The sequence below is a fragment of the Neophocaena asiaeorientalis genome, unplaced genomic scaffold, assembly GCF_003031525.2.
Source record: "Neophocaena asiaeorientalis asiaeorientalis breed wild unplaced genomic scaffold, Neophocaena_asiaeorientalis_V1.1 scaffold365, whole genome shotgun sequence".
NCBI lineage: Eukaryota > Metazoa > Chordata > Mammalia > Artiodactyla > Phocoenidae > Neophocaena > Neophocaena asiaeorientalis.
The window spans coordinates 22,373-37,829 of record NW_020172773.1 but is presented as its reverse complement, the minus strand read 5'-3'; the positions used below and the strand labels follow the sequence as shown (position 1 = coordinate 37,829).

The 15,457-nt window shown below is 42.1% G+C and overlaps 1 protein-coding gene across 1 annotated transcript; it reads left to right on the top strand.

Moving 5' to 3' along the window:
- Positions 1-4,194: 4,194 nt before the first annotated feature.
- On the top strand, positions 4,195-8,234 carry GHSR (growth hormone secretagogue receptor). Its single transcript, XM_024740859.1, has 2 exons — positions 4,195-5,108; positions 7,294-8,234. The coding sequence occupies exons 1-2, from the start codon at positions 4,313-4,315 to the stop codon at positions 7,596-7,598; spliced, it is 1,101 nt and encodes a 366-aa protein (XP_024596627.1). The 5' UTR covers positions 4,195-4,312; the 3' UTR covers positions 7,599-8,234.
- Positions 8,235-15,457: the final 7,223 nt, after the last annotated feature.

Sequence of the window (15,457 nt, the reverse complement as noted above, 5' to 3'; positions counted from 1 at the left end):
TTCAAACAAAGAAAAGTTGCAAGAATAGTACAAAGGAAATCGTTCTACCTCTTTCCTAGATTCATTTATTATTAATATTTTGCCTCATTTGCTTTGTCATTGGCTCTGTTTATCTACACACACATAATTATATTTCTGAAACAGATGCATAAATCATGGTTAAGTGTGTATTTTTAAGAATAATAATATTTTCTTTCACACAGTTATCAACTGCAGTAAACTTAACATTGATTCAATACTTCTATCTAATCTACCATCCATATTCTAAGTTGGTCACTTAACCCAATATTGTCCTTTATAGAAGTCTTTTTCCTCCAGTTTAGGATCCAGTCTAGGATTAGGAGTTACAGTTAGCTGTTACATCTCTTTGGTTTCCTTTAGTCTGGAACTTTTCCCCAGTTTTTGTCTTGTATAACATCGACATTTGGGGGAAGAATTTTAAAAATAGAATATTCTTCCTTTTGAGTCTGTCTGATGTTTGCTGCAATTAGATTGAGGTTGTGCATTCCTAGCTGGAATACCATGTAAGTGACTTTGTGTCCTTCCCAGAGTATCACACTGGTGATGTTAATTTTGATCATTTGCTAAGGGTGTGTCTGATTTATCTACTGTATCATCATCTCATGATTTTTTCAAAAATCATATACCCTAGCTCTGTCCACTGACAGGGTCTAGTCCATAATACTACAGGGGCAATAAACACCCCTACTTCCCAAATTTACGTTTCTAAATGCCATTCCCCACTATAAGGTACCAGGGATTATTGGAGAAATGGCTGCTCCCAGGTATAGAGTAGGGAACTTCCAAGGTGAGCAAGGGGTATCTTACATTGCCACAAATTCTGGCAAGGAAGTTCTCAAAATCTAAGCAAGTCTGGGTCTTCCCTGGTGGTGCAGTGGTTAAGACTCCATGCTCCCAGTGCAGGGGGCCTGGGTTTGATCCCTGGCCAGGTAACTGGATCCCACATACATGCTGCAACTAAGAGTTCACATGCCACAACTAAAGAGCCGGCAAGCCACAACAAAGAAGCGCTCCTGCTGCAACTAAGGAGCCCATGTGCTGCAACTAAGACCCGGCACAACCAAAAAATAAAAATAAAAAAATCTAAGTAAGTCATGTCAAAAGACTCTGGAGCCAGCTTGGAGGGGATCTCATTGGACAAAGCTAGGATAATTTAAGCATCAAAAAGAAAAAATAACCATAATTTTGGTTGGTACTCATTGAATATATAAAAATCCATGAATCCATAATAACACTCCTCATACCATTCATAGGACAAGGCATGCTGGGCTTTTAGGCTCCAATGTGTTGGGTTTTTTTGTTTGTTTTTTGCGTTACACGGCCCTCTCACTGCTGTGGCCTCTCCCGTTGCGGAGCACAGGCTCCGGACGCGCAGGGTCAGCGGCCATGGCTCACAGGCCCAGCTGCTCCGCGGCACGTGGGATCTTCCTGGACCGGGGCACGACCCCATGTCCCCTGCATCGGCAGGCGGACTCTCAACCACTGCGCCACCAGGGAAGCCCTCCAATGTGGTTATGTGCCCATCTAAACAGTTTAGTATGTTCTGCTTCACCTTTTGGAACTCAACTTTGAAGATCCAGCTCAGGTGGCAGAACCTCTATGCAATTCATTGTTTCTCCATATTTCAACAGAGCTCATTGTACACGCCTCTTTAAATGCACATATCAAAATGTAATGGAGGGCTTCCCTGGTGACGCAGTGGTTGATAGAGACCCCCAAAAAAAAAAAAAAAAAAAAAAAAGTACTGGAATTGCAATACAGAACCTTTCTGACTTTTATTTATTTTGTTATTCCCAGTGCCTAACACATACTAATAGACAGTTTTATATATTTTTATATTATGGGTTGTAAATGAATGAATCAATTTCAATACTATCCCCTGTTTTTTCTTCATGACACAATACAGATTTGTCTTTATTTTGGAAAATAATTGAATGCAGTTAAATATCTGGCTATTTTAGCTAACATGCCAAATTTGTATCATGATAGATTTTTTAGAAGATTTTCCCCACGTATCAGCTTTAGCTTGTTGCTAAATCTTATTTATTGCTTTAGCACTCAGTAGACTAGAAATATGTCCCATAATATTTTCCTGATTCTTATTCTTAAACAATAGCTTCCTATGGTATTTTTATTTATCCCAGTCTGTTTTCTCCCCCTAGAGACTTGTCTGCACACATAAATCTATTGATAATGTAGGGTGGGAAGTGTTAAAGTCAAATAATTGATGGAAAAAAAACTTGTTAGTGACTGGTGACTTGACTTAGTTGTAATCTTTTTTTTTTTTTAAGTAGTTGAAACAGATTTTTGGTACACTTTCTGTCACACAGCCCTGGTAACCTATGTAGCGTGTTTTCCAGTAAGTTGCCTGTATTAAACTTCCTCATTCAGTCTCCCACTATGTGTGGAATCTTTCATGCACGTGTGCATATATTCATCCTTAGGTTTTTGTGGACTTCTAAGCATTAACAGTTTAGTTGGCAGGGTTGACACAAACCGTCTGGCAAAGGCCTGTGCAAACCCACTAAAATACTTCAGGAAAGCCCTGTCTCATACACAGTGAACTTAGGCCACAGGTAAGTGAGCGTGAATAGGTGCGGCCAACGCAGCCGCTTAATACGGGTCTGTGTTTGGGAGGAATCTCCCCGGCTCCCTCGTGGAGCAGGACTGTGGTGCTGAGGCAAGAACTGAAAAAGGTGAGGGCGGGCAGCCTCAGCTAGGGAGAGCTGTGGGGCGAGGTAGAAAGGGCCGGTCGCTGGCCGCGGTGCTGAACACGCTCCCGGGCTGCCCCCAGGGTGGCCCGCGGGAAGAGGCCCGGCGTGTTGGTGAGTTAGCGGGTAACCGCCAGTCTCGCGCCTTCGGTTGTCGATTCCTAGCTCCGGGCAGGGGACGCAGAGGCCGTGTCCAGGAGAGTCACCTCGCGAGTGTAGGGGCAGCCTCTGACCCATTCCTCAATAGCAACCCCGATAACAGCAACGCCGCCTGTATTTATTTCTGGAGCTCCAACTCTGTCCCCAGCATTTGGCATCCATTCCCAGTGGTCATCACAACATCCTCGAAATTTAAAACAAAAAGGTTGATGCCTTGCCCAAGTGAACACAGCTACCCAAAGGCTGATCTCTCGTCCATGCCTCAGAAAATGTTTACTGTGCGTCCTCGACGTGCCAGCCTTACAGCCTCTGCTGCTCCCGCTTTGACAGCTACCCCCCACGCCCTGCCACGCTAACACGCCCCTTAGCCCTTCCTCTTTCCCCGAGGTTTGCAGCAGGCAAAAGTAATCTCCTACACAGCATATCCCCTACCACCGCCGAGTTGGGGAACTGTGCAAAGGGCAGGAAATCCAAACACAATTTATTTACACATCTTGCCCCTTCGCTCTCAGTAGTCCACCGGGTGGGATAGCCAAGTCTAGCTCTTGAGCCCCCAACTCGCTGTGTGACCTTGGACAAGTGGCCACACCTCTCTGAACCTGCTTCTCCTTGCTAACACGGCGATAGGTTCTAGGACTGCGTGAGGCTCTTCCCAGGTGCGCACTGGTCTCCTTTCAGGTCGGAACACTCCCTACCTCCCTTTTCCAAGCCCGGTTGTGCATGCTTACTTCTCCCCACCAGGTCCGTAGCCAACTCTATCCCTTGTTGAGGAAGAACTCAGGTCCCGGGAACTGAAGGTGTACTCCCCACCGTGCCCGGCCCCAACCCCGGGTGTGATCTGCCCTTCTGGGCCACCCTAGCCAGACAGCACCCAAGGCTAGGGAGAGTCCTCTCGAGCTCCAGCTTCGCAGTGCCGGGACGCTTTGGGAAGTGCGAGATGCATCTGGAGACGGAACGCAAAGGCGAGGCAGGGCTGGCGGGGCTTCCTCGGTGACAGGTACTTGTGTGGAGGCCGGCCAAAGGCTGGGTTGGGAGAGAAGGACTTTGGGGGAGAGGACGGGGAAAAGGGGAGGTGCCAGAAAGAGCGGTGGGTCACTCGGTCCATCTCTCCACCAGTGTGTGTGTGCGTGTGTGTGCGTGTGTGTGTGTGTGTGTGTGTGTGTCTTCCCGCCTCCCTCTCTTCCCCTCCTCCCCGCCCCAGGCTCTCAGTCTCACCTTTTCCCTCGGCTGCTGCCTCTCCCCTCTCTTTCCTCTCCAAGCATCCTCCCTGAGAGCCTGCGCCCGTTCCTCCCTCGCACTCTCTTGCGCCTGTTCCTCCCTCGCACTCTCTTGCGCCTAAGGAGACCTTTTCCGGGACCAGCGCCCGATCCAGCCTCTCAGTGCAGCCGCATCCCAAAGCCAGTTTAAGCAGGGCCGGCAGCATGTGGAACGCGACGCCGAGCGAGGAGCCGGGGCCCAACCTCACGCTGCCGGACCTGGGCTGGGACGCTGCGCCTGACAACTACTCGCTGGTCGACGAGCTGCTGCCGCTCTTCCCCGCGCCGCTGCTGGCGGGCGTCACAGCCACCTGCGTGGCGCTCTTCGTGGTGGGCATCGCGGGCAACCTGCTCACCATGCTGGTGGTGTCGCGCTTCCGCGAGCTGCGTACCACCACCAACCTCTACCTGTCCAGCATGGCCTTCTCCGACCTACTCATCTTCCTCTGCATGCCCCTCGACCTCGTCCGCCTCTGGCATTACCGGCCCTGGAACTTGGGTGACCTGCTCTGCAAACTCTTCCAGTTCGTCAGCGAGAGCTGCACCTACGCTACTGTGCTCACCATCACCGCACTGAGCGTCGAACGCTACTTCGCCATCTGCTTCCCGCTGCGGGCCAAGGTGGTGGTCACCAAGGGCCGGGTGAAGCTGGTCATCCTGGTCATCTGGGCCGTGGCCTTCTGCAGCGCCGGGCCCATCTTCGTGCTGGTCGGGGTGGAGCATGAGAACGGCACCGACCCTCGGGACACCAACGAGTGCCGCGCCACGGAGTTCGCGGTGCGCTCGGGACTGCTCACCGTCATGGTGTGGGTGTCCAGCGTCTTCTTCTTCCTCCCTGTTTTCTGCCTCACTGTGCTCTACAGCCTCATCGGCAGGAAGCTGTGGAGGAGGAGACGCGGCGAGGCAGCGGTGGGCGCCTCACTCAAGGACCAGAACCACAAACAAACCGTGAAGATGCTGGGTGGGTCTCGGTGCGCCCTTGAGCTCTCTCTCCCGGGCCCCCTCCTCTTCCCTTGCCCTTCCCCTTCTTCCTGAGTCTGCCTTTCTCCCCAGTTTCTCTAGGTCTCTGTTTCCCTGTAAGTTTCTCAATTATTCTCTCCTTTTTCCGTCTTGAGCTCTGTCTTTGATCTCTAGTTTCACTGTCTTGTCTCTCTCTCTCTCTATTTTTGTTTGTTTTTGGTTTTACATTTTTGCTCTATCTCTCTCTATATCTATGTTTCGCTCTCTCCCTTCCTTTCTCCCTCCCTCCTCCCACCCCTTGACTATCTCTTTGTTCTCTTTCTATCGCTTTGTGTCTCTTTCTCCTGGTCTCACCTTTCTCTCTTTCATGGAAAAATGTCCCACCTTTGTATTTCTTTAAAATGTGTTTTATTTTGGCCCAGAAACTTTGCTTCAGAATGAGATCTTTCATTAAAGAGTATATTATGGTGTTAAAATGTGTTAAAGGTGATGTTAAGCTTCCTGCCTCAATTTGTAGATATCTAAGTTGCATTAAGAAAAGCAGGTGTTAAGGGTGAAAAAGAGCAGGCATTGATTCTAGGAAGTATTCATTGGTAAATGTAACCAAAGATGTGATCATCGTGGATAACTCTACCAGAGAAGATTCATTTTTCTTTCAACATTGTGATTTGCTTTCTGACTTGCATTTTTTTCCCAGATAATTGCATCAATTCTGTTTACCCTGATGCTGTTTATACAGCTTTGTAAGGAAATCAGTGACAAGTCAGTGCCGGGGTCTCTGTTTTCATGATTACTTTTCCCTCCAAGTAGGACAGGCTAGATAAGCTAGGATAGGCAGGCTTCCAAACTGAGAAAAGGAGAATTTGTGGGAGCTGACAGAACTTACTATCTCTCCTCAAATGGTCCTTCAGAGAACATCTGGGTGCAGTGTCACACTGGAGTATGCTGAATCGTTATTGCATAAATTCAGCTTCTTTAAGTATACGTGTTTGGTACAAGTGAAGTAATACAAACTGTGTTCACATCCAAGCAAAATATTAATTCTCCTTGCTTTTTTCAAAACCAGAATCTGCACATTTTATCATCTGGACATTGTAGTCAACAGTTTGTACTTATTTGCATATATAGTACTTCTTAGAAGTTATTCTAGGATAATTTTGATTTGTAACTTTACAATTCTTGAAATCCTGTATATTAAAGTGATAGAGTTTATTCAAAGAATGTCAAGTTTTTAAAATTTTTTAGACCACCGATTCTCACAATATGACTAATAGATTGTAAACCTGCTAGTGCCCCCAGGGGACTCTAATATTCATTTTGCTCCTGGGGCAGTCAGTTGCTACTATACAAATTAGTTTTCAGAATACGTTTAATAATTTCCTCTGATTTTATTTTTAAGCTGTTGATTATCCTCACTGGTGACTCTCTTTTGCCTTGACAGTTGGAAGGGAATCACTAAAGTGGTACAAGTCCTAAATTATTATTTTCTGTTATTTTTCCTCTGATTTCTGAATTTTAAAAACTTAATCTAAAAATGCAGAGGTTTTGAAGAAAGCAAACTTACATGGGCAAAATTAAGGCCTGGATGGATGATAATTAATGTTAGTTGGTTTTATGGCCTTTTCTACCTTACTTATGTCTATTTTAGGTGGAAAAGCTCATTCATCTCAGTGATTCTCAATCCTGACTGCATATTCAGTCTTCTGTAAAACTTTAAAAAGAAAAAAGAAAACAGGTGTCTTAGTCTCCTTCCTAGAGATTTTAATTTAGTGAGTCTGTATTATATCCAACGAATCTGTACCCCAGGAAACTCTGATACATAACTATGGTTGAGTAAAACCACATTGTCTCATATAGGTTTGATCTAACACATGTAAAATGGTGGACTATTGTGACTAGATTGTCTAGTTACTTGAGTCAATATGTCAACTCAAGCACAAAATCACTAAAATTGTTAACTAGAAACGACTGGGAAGCTCAGCAGTAAAAATGGTTGAATTGTTGATCCGGACAGACTCAATCTTGGTTAAAATATAGGAAAGAGCAGAAAATGATATTTCCCTGAAGTCAGTGGTCATACCACACATAATCAAAACAAAACCATGTCTTCAAAATCGATTGTGATTTGCTATATTTCTTGAACTTTGCTATATTTCTTGACGTTCTCTTTCTCATTGTCCTTTCAGCTGTAGTGGTTTTTGCTTTCATCCTCTGCTGGCTGCCCTTCCATGTAGGGCGATATTTATTTTCCAAATCCTTCGAGCCTGGCTCCTTGGAGATTGCTCAGATCAGCCAATACTGCAACCTCGTCTCCTTCGTCCTCTTCTACCTCAGCGCCGCCATCAACCCCATCCTGTACAACATCATGTCCAAGAAGTACCGGGTGGCAGTGTTCAAACTTCTGGGATTTGAACCCTTCCCCCAGAGGAAGCTCTCCACTCTGAAGGATGAAAGTTCTAGGGCCTGGACAGAATCTAGTATTAATACATGACCAAGCACATTGCTCAGCAAAGTCATTGCTTATTATTCTAAACTGGAAGCCATAGCACAGCAGAACTTGGGAGGAAGTTGAAGGTTAATTTTGGAATTAGGGACACATAGGTCTGGAAACAATTGCGGGGGGGAAGAAAAGACAGAATTTGTAATGTGTGAGCAGTTTGATTTGATTGCACGCTCATCAGTGCTCTCATACACGATTTCTGCATATTCACTGCCTATGATTTTTGCATTCTGCTGTTGGTGCTAGCAAGGGCTCTGCAATGCAGAGAAGGGAGGTGGTGTAGAGAGGGCAATTAGGTCACTTCTTACTAGACAAATTCTAACTCTGATTTCTTTTTCATAATGATAAAATTGTTTTGATTAAAAGAGTGACATTAAAATAAAAAATTTAAAACATGACTTTCAAAAACTAGCAATTTTCTTAGAGCACCAGATCAGTGCCGTCCAGGAGAAATATAGTACAAGGTACTTAAGTAATTAATATAAAAATTATTAATGAGAGTTTTACATTCTTTTTTTATACAAAGTCTTGGAAATCTGGTGTGTCTCGGATTTTCAGCTCATCTTAATTTGGACATGGAGCGTTCATCAGTAATACTTGATTTATTGCAAGTTCATAAATTTTGCAGAAGAAAAAGTAGGTTCATTAACCTAAGCTGTCCAAACACACTTAGAAGTTTTCTAATAAATAAAACAACTGTGAGTTCTTAACTTCAAAATTAATTGAAATTAAAAATTCACTTCTTCAAGTTGTACTAGTCACATTTCAAGTGTTCAGTAGCCAACTATAGCTAGTGGTTACCATACTGGACGATGCAGCTCTAGAGTATATGTAAAATTATTGTTAATCTTACAAAAAATATTTAAAAATAAATACTCATTCCCTGAAAACTTTTAATAGTGACATTAGCATAGCAGAGTGTTAGAGTGATAAATTCTAAAAATTACACCTAAATGCCCTATAATTTCTGCTTGGAAGAAAATGAATATGAACTATAATATGTATGCATTTTTAATTAGGTTGGATTACATGTGCTAATAATATTCAAGAAATGAGGCTATAAAAATTATAGAAAATCACAAATTACCTTATTTGGCTTATCAAAAATACTTAAGCCAATCATAAGTCTTTGATTTGCAAATAAAGAAATAATTTATAACTTATCCTGAAAAGTTTACAGAAACTTAGTGAACATAGTAATTTTTCAAATGGTGAAAAATTCAGAATCCCTTCAATGCTACTGTTTGTTGACATTCAAAACTTTAAAAAATCTTACAACCATTTTTTCAAAATGCCTATGCCATGTCCCATCTCCAAATTAGTCATGCTGTTTACACCCCACTGCTTATCTGATAGATATGTTTACTTGGATTTCCAGTCTGCCTTGTAATCATAATTATGAATGATTAGACACCTTCAACTAAATATTGTACATTTTGGTTATAAATCTAAAATTTCCATTTATATTCACATTACTCCTTTATAGTCAACTCTTCACATATTAAATATAATCAAAAATGATTTTTTTGTACTCCCCTGTAATAGCAAGTCATATAAGCAATTCCTTCATGAAATGATTGGTCCGCCTATGGAACCGATTGAACTAATTAGGGAAATTATTGCCATGATTGATTTTCCCCTGCCGAAAGTAAAGATTATTATGCAGAAACAATTGATTGACTCTTCATTTTTAAAAAATGAAAACATAATCAAAATTAGAATAATTTCTCCAGAGAAATACTTCTAAAATCCTTCCTGACAATAAGACTGTAGTATCAATTTAGTCTAAATTGCAGAACTTCAGCAAACTGATTATTCAGTTAATTCTTGGGAGTGCGTAAATATCTTCCAAAAAATACTGATTCATTTAAGCCCATTGAATACTAATTAGGTCATTCAGCCTTATTGTCCTAAATAGGGGGGCCCAGTAAATCTCAAAGAGGTAATTCAATTTCCTGAAACCTTAGAGTTTTTGTCTACAAATACATCCTACTTGAGAGGAAACAAGCAAAAAAAGGCTTGACTTCTATCACATAGTTGATTGCTTTGGAGAAAGACAAACCTAACTTTTAATTATTTAATGCCCCCACCCACCAATTTCTTGTGGGTTCATGTCCACGGTCTCAGCATAACTCACTCAAAGGGAATAGTTTCCACAGCACGGACCACCATTGTCCTTCACTGGATCTCAGAGAATAGGTTTAGAGAAAGGGATCTTTAACTGCACTCTTATACGATTGCCTTTTTATTGTTTGTAACTTCTTCGTTTCATCCTGCTCCATAAATTGTATAAAGCTCAGGGAAAAGCAGAACTTATATGAAGAAAAATATTCCTAAAAGTCTATCATGTCACATTTAGTATGTGCCTGTTATGTTCTAAGCTCTAGAGATTCATAAGCCAAGGATTTTATCCTTAATGAGTTCATGACCACTTGCATGTTATGTCATAGTATATGCACTGTAGTATATGTCATAGTACTAATATCTTTAAATTATAAAGTAAACATCTCCAGCTGACACTGTGCTGTGCATCTCCCTGTATTGTTGTGTATTTGGCTCAAAATAAATTCAAAATAGGCTGTTCTTACACAAACCAAATTTGTAGATGTAGCTAATATGTCTGCCAGTGCATTCTTCATCAATGTAAGAAAAGTAAAGGAATTAGTTTCAGTTATGATCTGTGTTTCCATTTTTCTGGTTACCTGGAAGTGAGGTTTCTATCACCACACCTCACACTGTGTCACAAAATCAAGGGTTGGATTATTTTCATTATAGGAAGTGACTGTTGTATGAGAAAGAACTTTCGAATAATTGCTTTTAGGAAAACATCCATCGCCGTGAATTATTTAAAATTGTAAGTTTTGTGGCGATGAGAATAAGAAACACTTCTAATGTCTGGACAGACCTTGGAACCCATTTCTTTATAATCAACTTTTTATTGCAATGAAGGTTGCTGTGATGGGATTTGACTTGAATTTCCAGCTTTTTTGCTCTAATGCTTTTATTAAGAACCTGACATCATTACAATTTACAATTGCTAGTTCAACGTTGACAATTTTAGCTATAATTTATTTTGCTGTTTTTCATTTATTGATGTACTTGAATTTAACATTTAAAAAAAAACTGTGAGACTTTTTGCAAGACTGGTGCCTGAAAATGACCCCATCTTTTTAAAAAGTGTGTACATCTTTAAAATGTGACGTACATGTATACATATATCAAAATTTCTTGTCACAGTGTCTGAGTGAATAGAATAAAGCATTCTGCTTTCAGAAACACTGTATTTAGTGTAAATAATTCCATTAAAAGATAAAGACACTGTCATTCATGATACATTATCTAATGATCCTCCTATGATTTCTTTACAATTTGAATTACAACACTATCCAGGATATATACGATTGGAACTTAACTAGATGATTAGTGACCGATGTTAATTTGATAAATTGATAACACAAATATTTTTTATCCAGAGAGTAAACTCCATGTCAAAACCAACAGAAAGCAATGTGCTGGTGGCAAACGCTAACTGCTCTAAGTTCATGTCACTTATTTATTCAGGTTAAGTGGATTCAGTCATGTTAATTCTTGACAATAATCTGTTTGAAGGAGGTGATGTGGAAGGTTTGGATGAGGCTTGTTTTGTGTTTTTCCTTCTGAATGCAAACTCTTGCAGGGTGTTGGAGGTTAGCCATTTTGGTTGAGAGAATTAGCATCCTTTTTTTTAAAAAAAAAAAAGCTGCCATGCCTATGTGCCTCCCAATTGCCTGGATATTTGCTGGAATTCCAATTAATAACTTATGCTGTGACACATATCCTCAAATGACTACCGACTACCCTCAGAACTGGCAAACCATTAAGGCCCGCAAAAAGCATGCCTCATGTAAACACTCAGAAAATTCTACCAAAATGTTTACAGATATTCTTTCCAGGAGAGCTATTCTGCCTCCCAGCCCCAGAGAAAGTGTTTGGGAAGAATAGTTTGAAAGACTTTCTGTGATTTAAACATCTCAAATCTAAACATTTCTCTGGCTCAAGTAACAAAAACATTTATACTTTTCACTTTTAGCTCTGTAGGTTTAGGATACTAAGGAGCCCTTGCTCGTATAACTGTATTCAAACAGCATAATCTCCTGGTTCACTGATACCTGCTGTATTCTAGGTCTGTGCAGAATTTACAACTTGGTCGATTTATGTTGTTTCAATATGTTCTAAATGTCATTAATGATACTTCGTTTTTGTGATTCTTTTTATTTAAGGTTTTTGTGAATGTTAAAGAGTTTACTATAGCTCTCCATGTACCTGTCTTATGAAATTAGGCATTGGTTGTCCTTCCTTCGGGTGTCCTTAACCAAACAATTGCTTAATAAATGTCTTTTGAAAGACTACAGCTAATTTCTTCGACTTACAGGGATAAATCTTTGGTGTCTGGGTTATTTTACCTCTACTCTCCTAGATTCAGTCCTATTTTGTCCTTTTACTTTCTGAAATATGTATTTCGCAACTCTGAGGAGGTGTTCGTTGTAGTGAGTTTTATTTCCCCAGGGGCTCCAACATTTAATAATGAGGTAAGAAAATCCTGTAAGTATGAAGAAGACTTGGGGACCTTGTGATGCACTGTGATCCCCATGCTCCCCCAGCTCTCTGTCACTTACAGCCTGTTACCCCACATCCAAGGGTATTGTAGCCTCCATGGTGTTACACTAACGTGTGACCCAGAGATTCCTGTTCATCTTGCACTCAGCAGCCACTCACTGAATGTTGGCTGAACAAATGAAAGTTTAAAGACCAGATTATGTGTCACCTGGACATTAGCTTCCAGACATATGGATTCCAGGTGCCAATAAAATTTAAGACTAAAAATTAGGAGACCAATAAAAGTGGCCAACTTTTATTTGCCAATTAAAAGACTTTAAAATACCCTACTACCCATTATTACCATCATTTCCATTTTAAAAGAACATTAAACTAAAAAGTTAAAAGGACATAATCTCAGAATAAGGAACCAGCACAGTGTGAGAATTCAATACGTTCAACATCCCACAAAATTATATATGTATGCTGTTAATATGAGTTAATTACAATTTGGAAGCAGTATCTAAAAATGTAGAAGTAGTACTTGGCAATAATTAGTAACATGCTAAAGTAATCCAAAGAAGCAAATCATGGGATTTGTTTTTATTGATCTGCTAAGGCTTTTCCCACTATCTTCTAATCTCCTCTGTCTACCTCTCCTTCAATTCAGTGCCATTCAGTGCCTGTCACATTCTTTCAGGCCCTCCCTGTGGCAGACCCCGGGCCTGACTCTAAGGTGGAAGAGGAGAGACCAGCAGGCCTGCCCAGGACTTGGTAGGTCTCACATTCTGGGGTCAATCTACAAATGCTGGATGCTTGTTGCTTCCCCACTCATAACTCATCATCAGTTTCTGATTTCATAGCCAGCTTTTTCAAGGGGCCATCAAATTAATTAGAAAGCAATACACATCTCCTGAAGAATAGTTTGACACTATGTATCAAATGCATACAAACTTTGCATACCATTTGATCCAGTAATTTCATATCAAGACATAATTATGGAGGACCACAAAGATTTGTATGTAATAGTGTTCATTGCATCTTATTTATAATTGTGAAAACCTGAAAAACCTAACTGTCGGAGAATAGGGAATCTGTAAAGTAAATTCCAGAAATGATAACAGTTAGTTTGCATATAGGCAGGACTGCAGTAAGGTCTTTCAATTCCTTTTCTCATATAATCGTGCCAACATACCTAGGAGGAGGGTCTGTTGTTCTCCCTATGGGGTAGAGGAGTAACTGACACCAGAGTTCTGTCACATGGTCAGGAAACGGCAGAGCTAGAATTAGATCCCAGACCACATTAGGCGCTAGTGCTCTCATTTCCACTATTCTAGAGCATTACGCACTATTGTGGGAGAATTTTAATAGTGTGGGAAAATGTTTACCCAATATTAGTAAGCGAAAAAGCGTATTGTCCCATCCTGAAAAACAATGCATGTTCACAGAGCAAGAAAACTGAAAAGATACAGCATACTAAAGTCCTAACAGTATTTCTCTGGTTCATGGAACTATTTTATTCCTATTTTTCTGTGGTTTCCAATATTTCTACAAAGAATGTGTATTACTCTTGTAATAATGGCAAATGGTAAGCTGAGTTACTATGATCCACAGGCCGGTTTCCTTCTCAGCCCTGCTCTGGGACTCACCCTCTGCTCTCTGCCTCTAGCAGCTTGGGTTTGCCCGGCTTCTGTGGGGAACAACATCTTCAGGGCAAAGTCTTCTTACCCAGCACTAACTCTGACCCCTGGACCTGTGCAGCTCCTCGTTGGGACACCTGCTCTTCCACAGGGGTACGTTTCAGAGAGGTGGTAGGAGAGGGAAGCCAGCCAACATTGGGCTTGCATCCCAGTCCTGCCCTTGGAGCTGTGTGGCTTCAGGCAAGTTCCTTCCCCTCCCTCCCATGGAAACTACCAGAAGCTGGTAAATGCTCACGAAATGGCCACTATTATCATTGGTCACTTGGCAAAGCATGAGACAACCCCTATTTAGGCCCCCCTCCCCAGGTGCTCTGCAGCCTAGAACCTTTCTCCTGACTTCTCTATCTGCCCTGACCCCAGCCAGGCAGAGGTCTCCCAGAAACTTCATGGATCATTTACAGAAATTAGAGAGGCTGGTAAAAGAGACGCAACTTTAGCAACACCGGATAATTGCTGTGGCCAGGGTGTTGACAACGTTCTGTCAGGTTTTTCAATATGCAGCAGACGTATTTTGGAGTGATCCCTTGGACCCTCTCCTGGGGGACATTTGCACCTCTGTTTGGGGAATGAAAAAATAATTTCAGCCTCAGTCAACAGGAGGCAATATAGATGGGGCAGGAGCATCTGGTTTCCTGAAAGGATAGCTCTAGTCCTGGCCACATGTTCAATACCTAGGCCTGCTTAGCTACATCAGAATCTTTATTGAACAGCGTTTTTCTTTCAAAATTTATCCTCCAGGAACAAAGCACACAAGGTGGTGTAGCAAGGCTTGGAACCCAAACATTACGGGATTTACTCCTGGCTTCATCACCAACCAGCCATGTGACACTGGGCAATCACTTAGCATTAACCTCTCTGGGTCCCATCACCATGATCCTCATTCAACCCATGACCCTCACAGCAGCCACCTTTCAGAAAATGTCCTCCTTCTCTGCTTCACAGTCCGGATGCTGAGCAATGTGGAGAAACATCTCACAGTGCCAAGCGCTCGGTGCCTCCAAACATTCAAGGTGAGCAAACTCTCCTGATCCATCAGCACTCCGTGGTGGTCTGTCAGAAGTAGGCTCATTTGTTCTCTACAGAACCTGTTTCAGACCCTCTCTGTTCTCCTCAGACTATGCCAGCTCCTCAGCAGACACCTTAGCATGTTGTTTCAGAAAGGAAACAAGAAGCCATTCGGCAGGAACTGTCTTAGCTCATTGTCACCACGTGGAAAAGATCACATGGAGGCACCCGTGCTCTTTGCCCCTCCCCTGTGTCACAGTGGGAGCAGCGCCCTCCTAAACAAAGCCCTTTTCTCCTCTGTACCCCCTCTCTCCTGAAGCTTCATCCCTCCCCTCTCTGCTGGCATCTACCATCAGCACTTAAGCGAGCTCTGGACTTTTTGTCATAAGTTGTATTCACTTAACTCCTGCTATGGTCCATATTGTGTTTTCCTCAAGTCTGTATGCAGAATCTCTAACCCCCAACGTAATGGTGTTTGGAGATGGGGCCCTGATGATGGCATTAGTTCTCATATAAGAAGAGACACCAGAGAACTTGTTCTCTCTCTCTCTCTCTCCCCACCATGTGAGG

Excerpts from the sequence above, each read along its gene's own strand:
- GHSR (XM_024740859.1), top strand. The coding sequence starts at position 4,313 with ATGTGGAACGCGACGCCGAGCGAGGAGCCGGGGCCCAACCTCACGCTG. Across the intron at positions 5,109-7,293 it reads ACAAACCGTGAAGATGCTGG|CTGTAGTGGTTTTTGCTTTC; the intron begins GTGGGTCTCGGT and ends TTGTCCTTTCAG.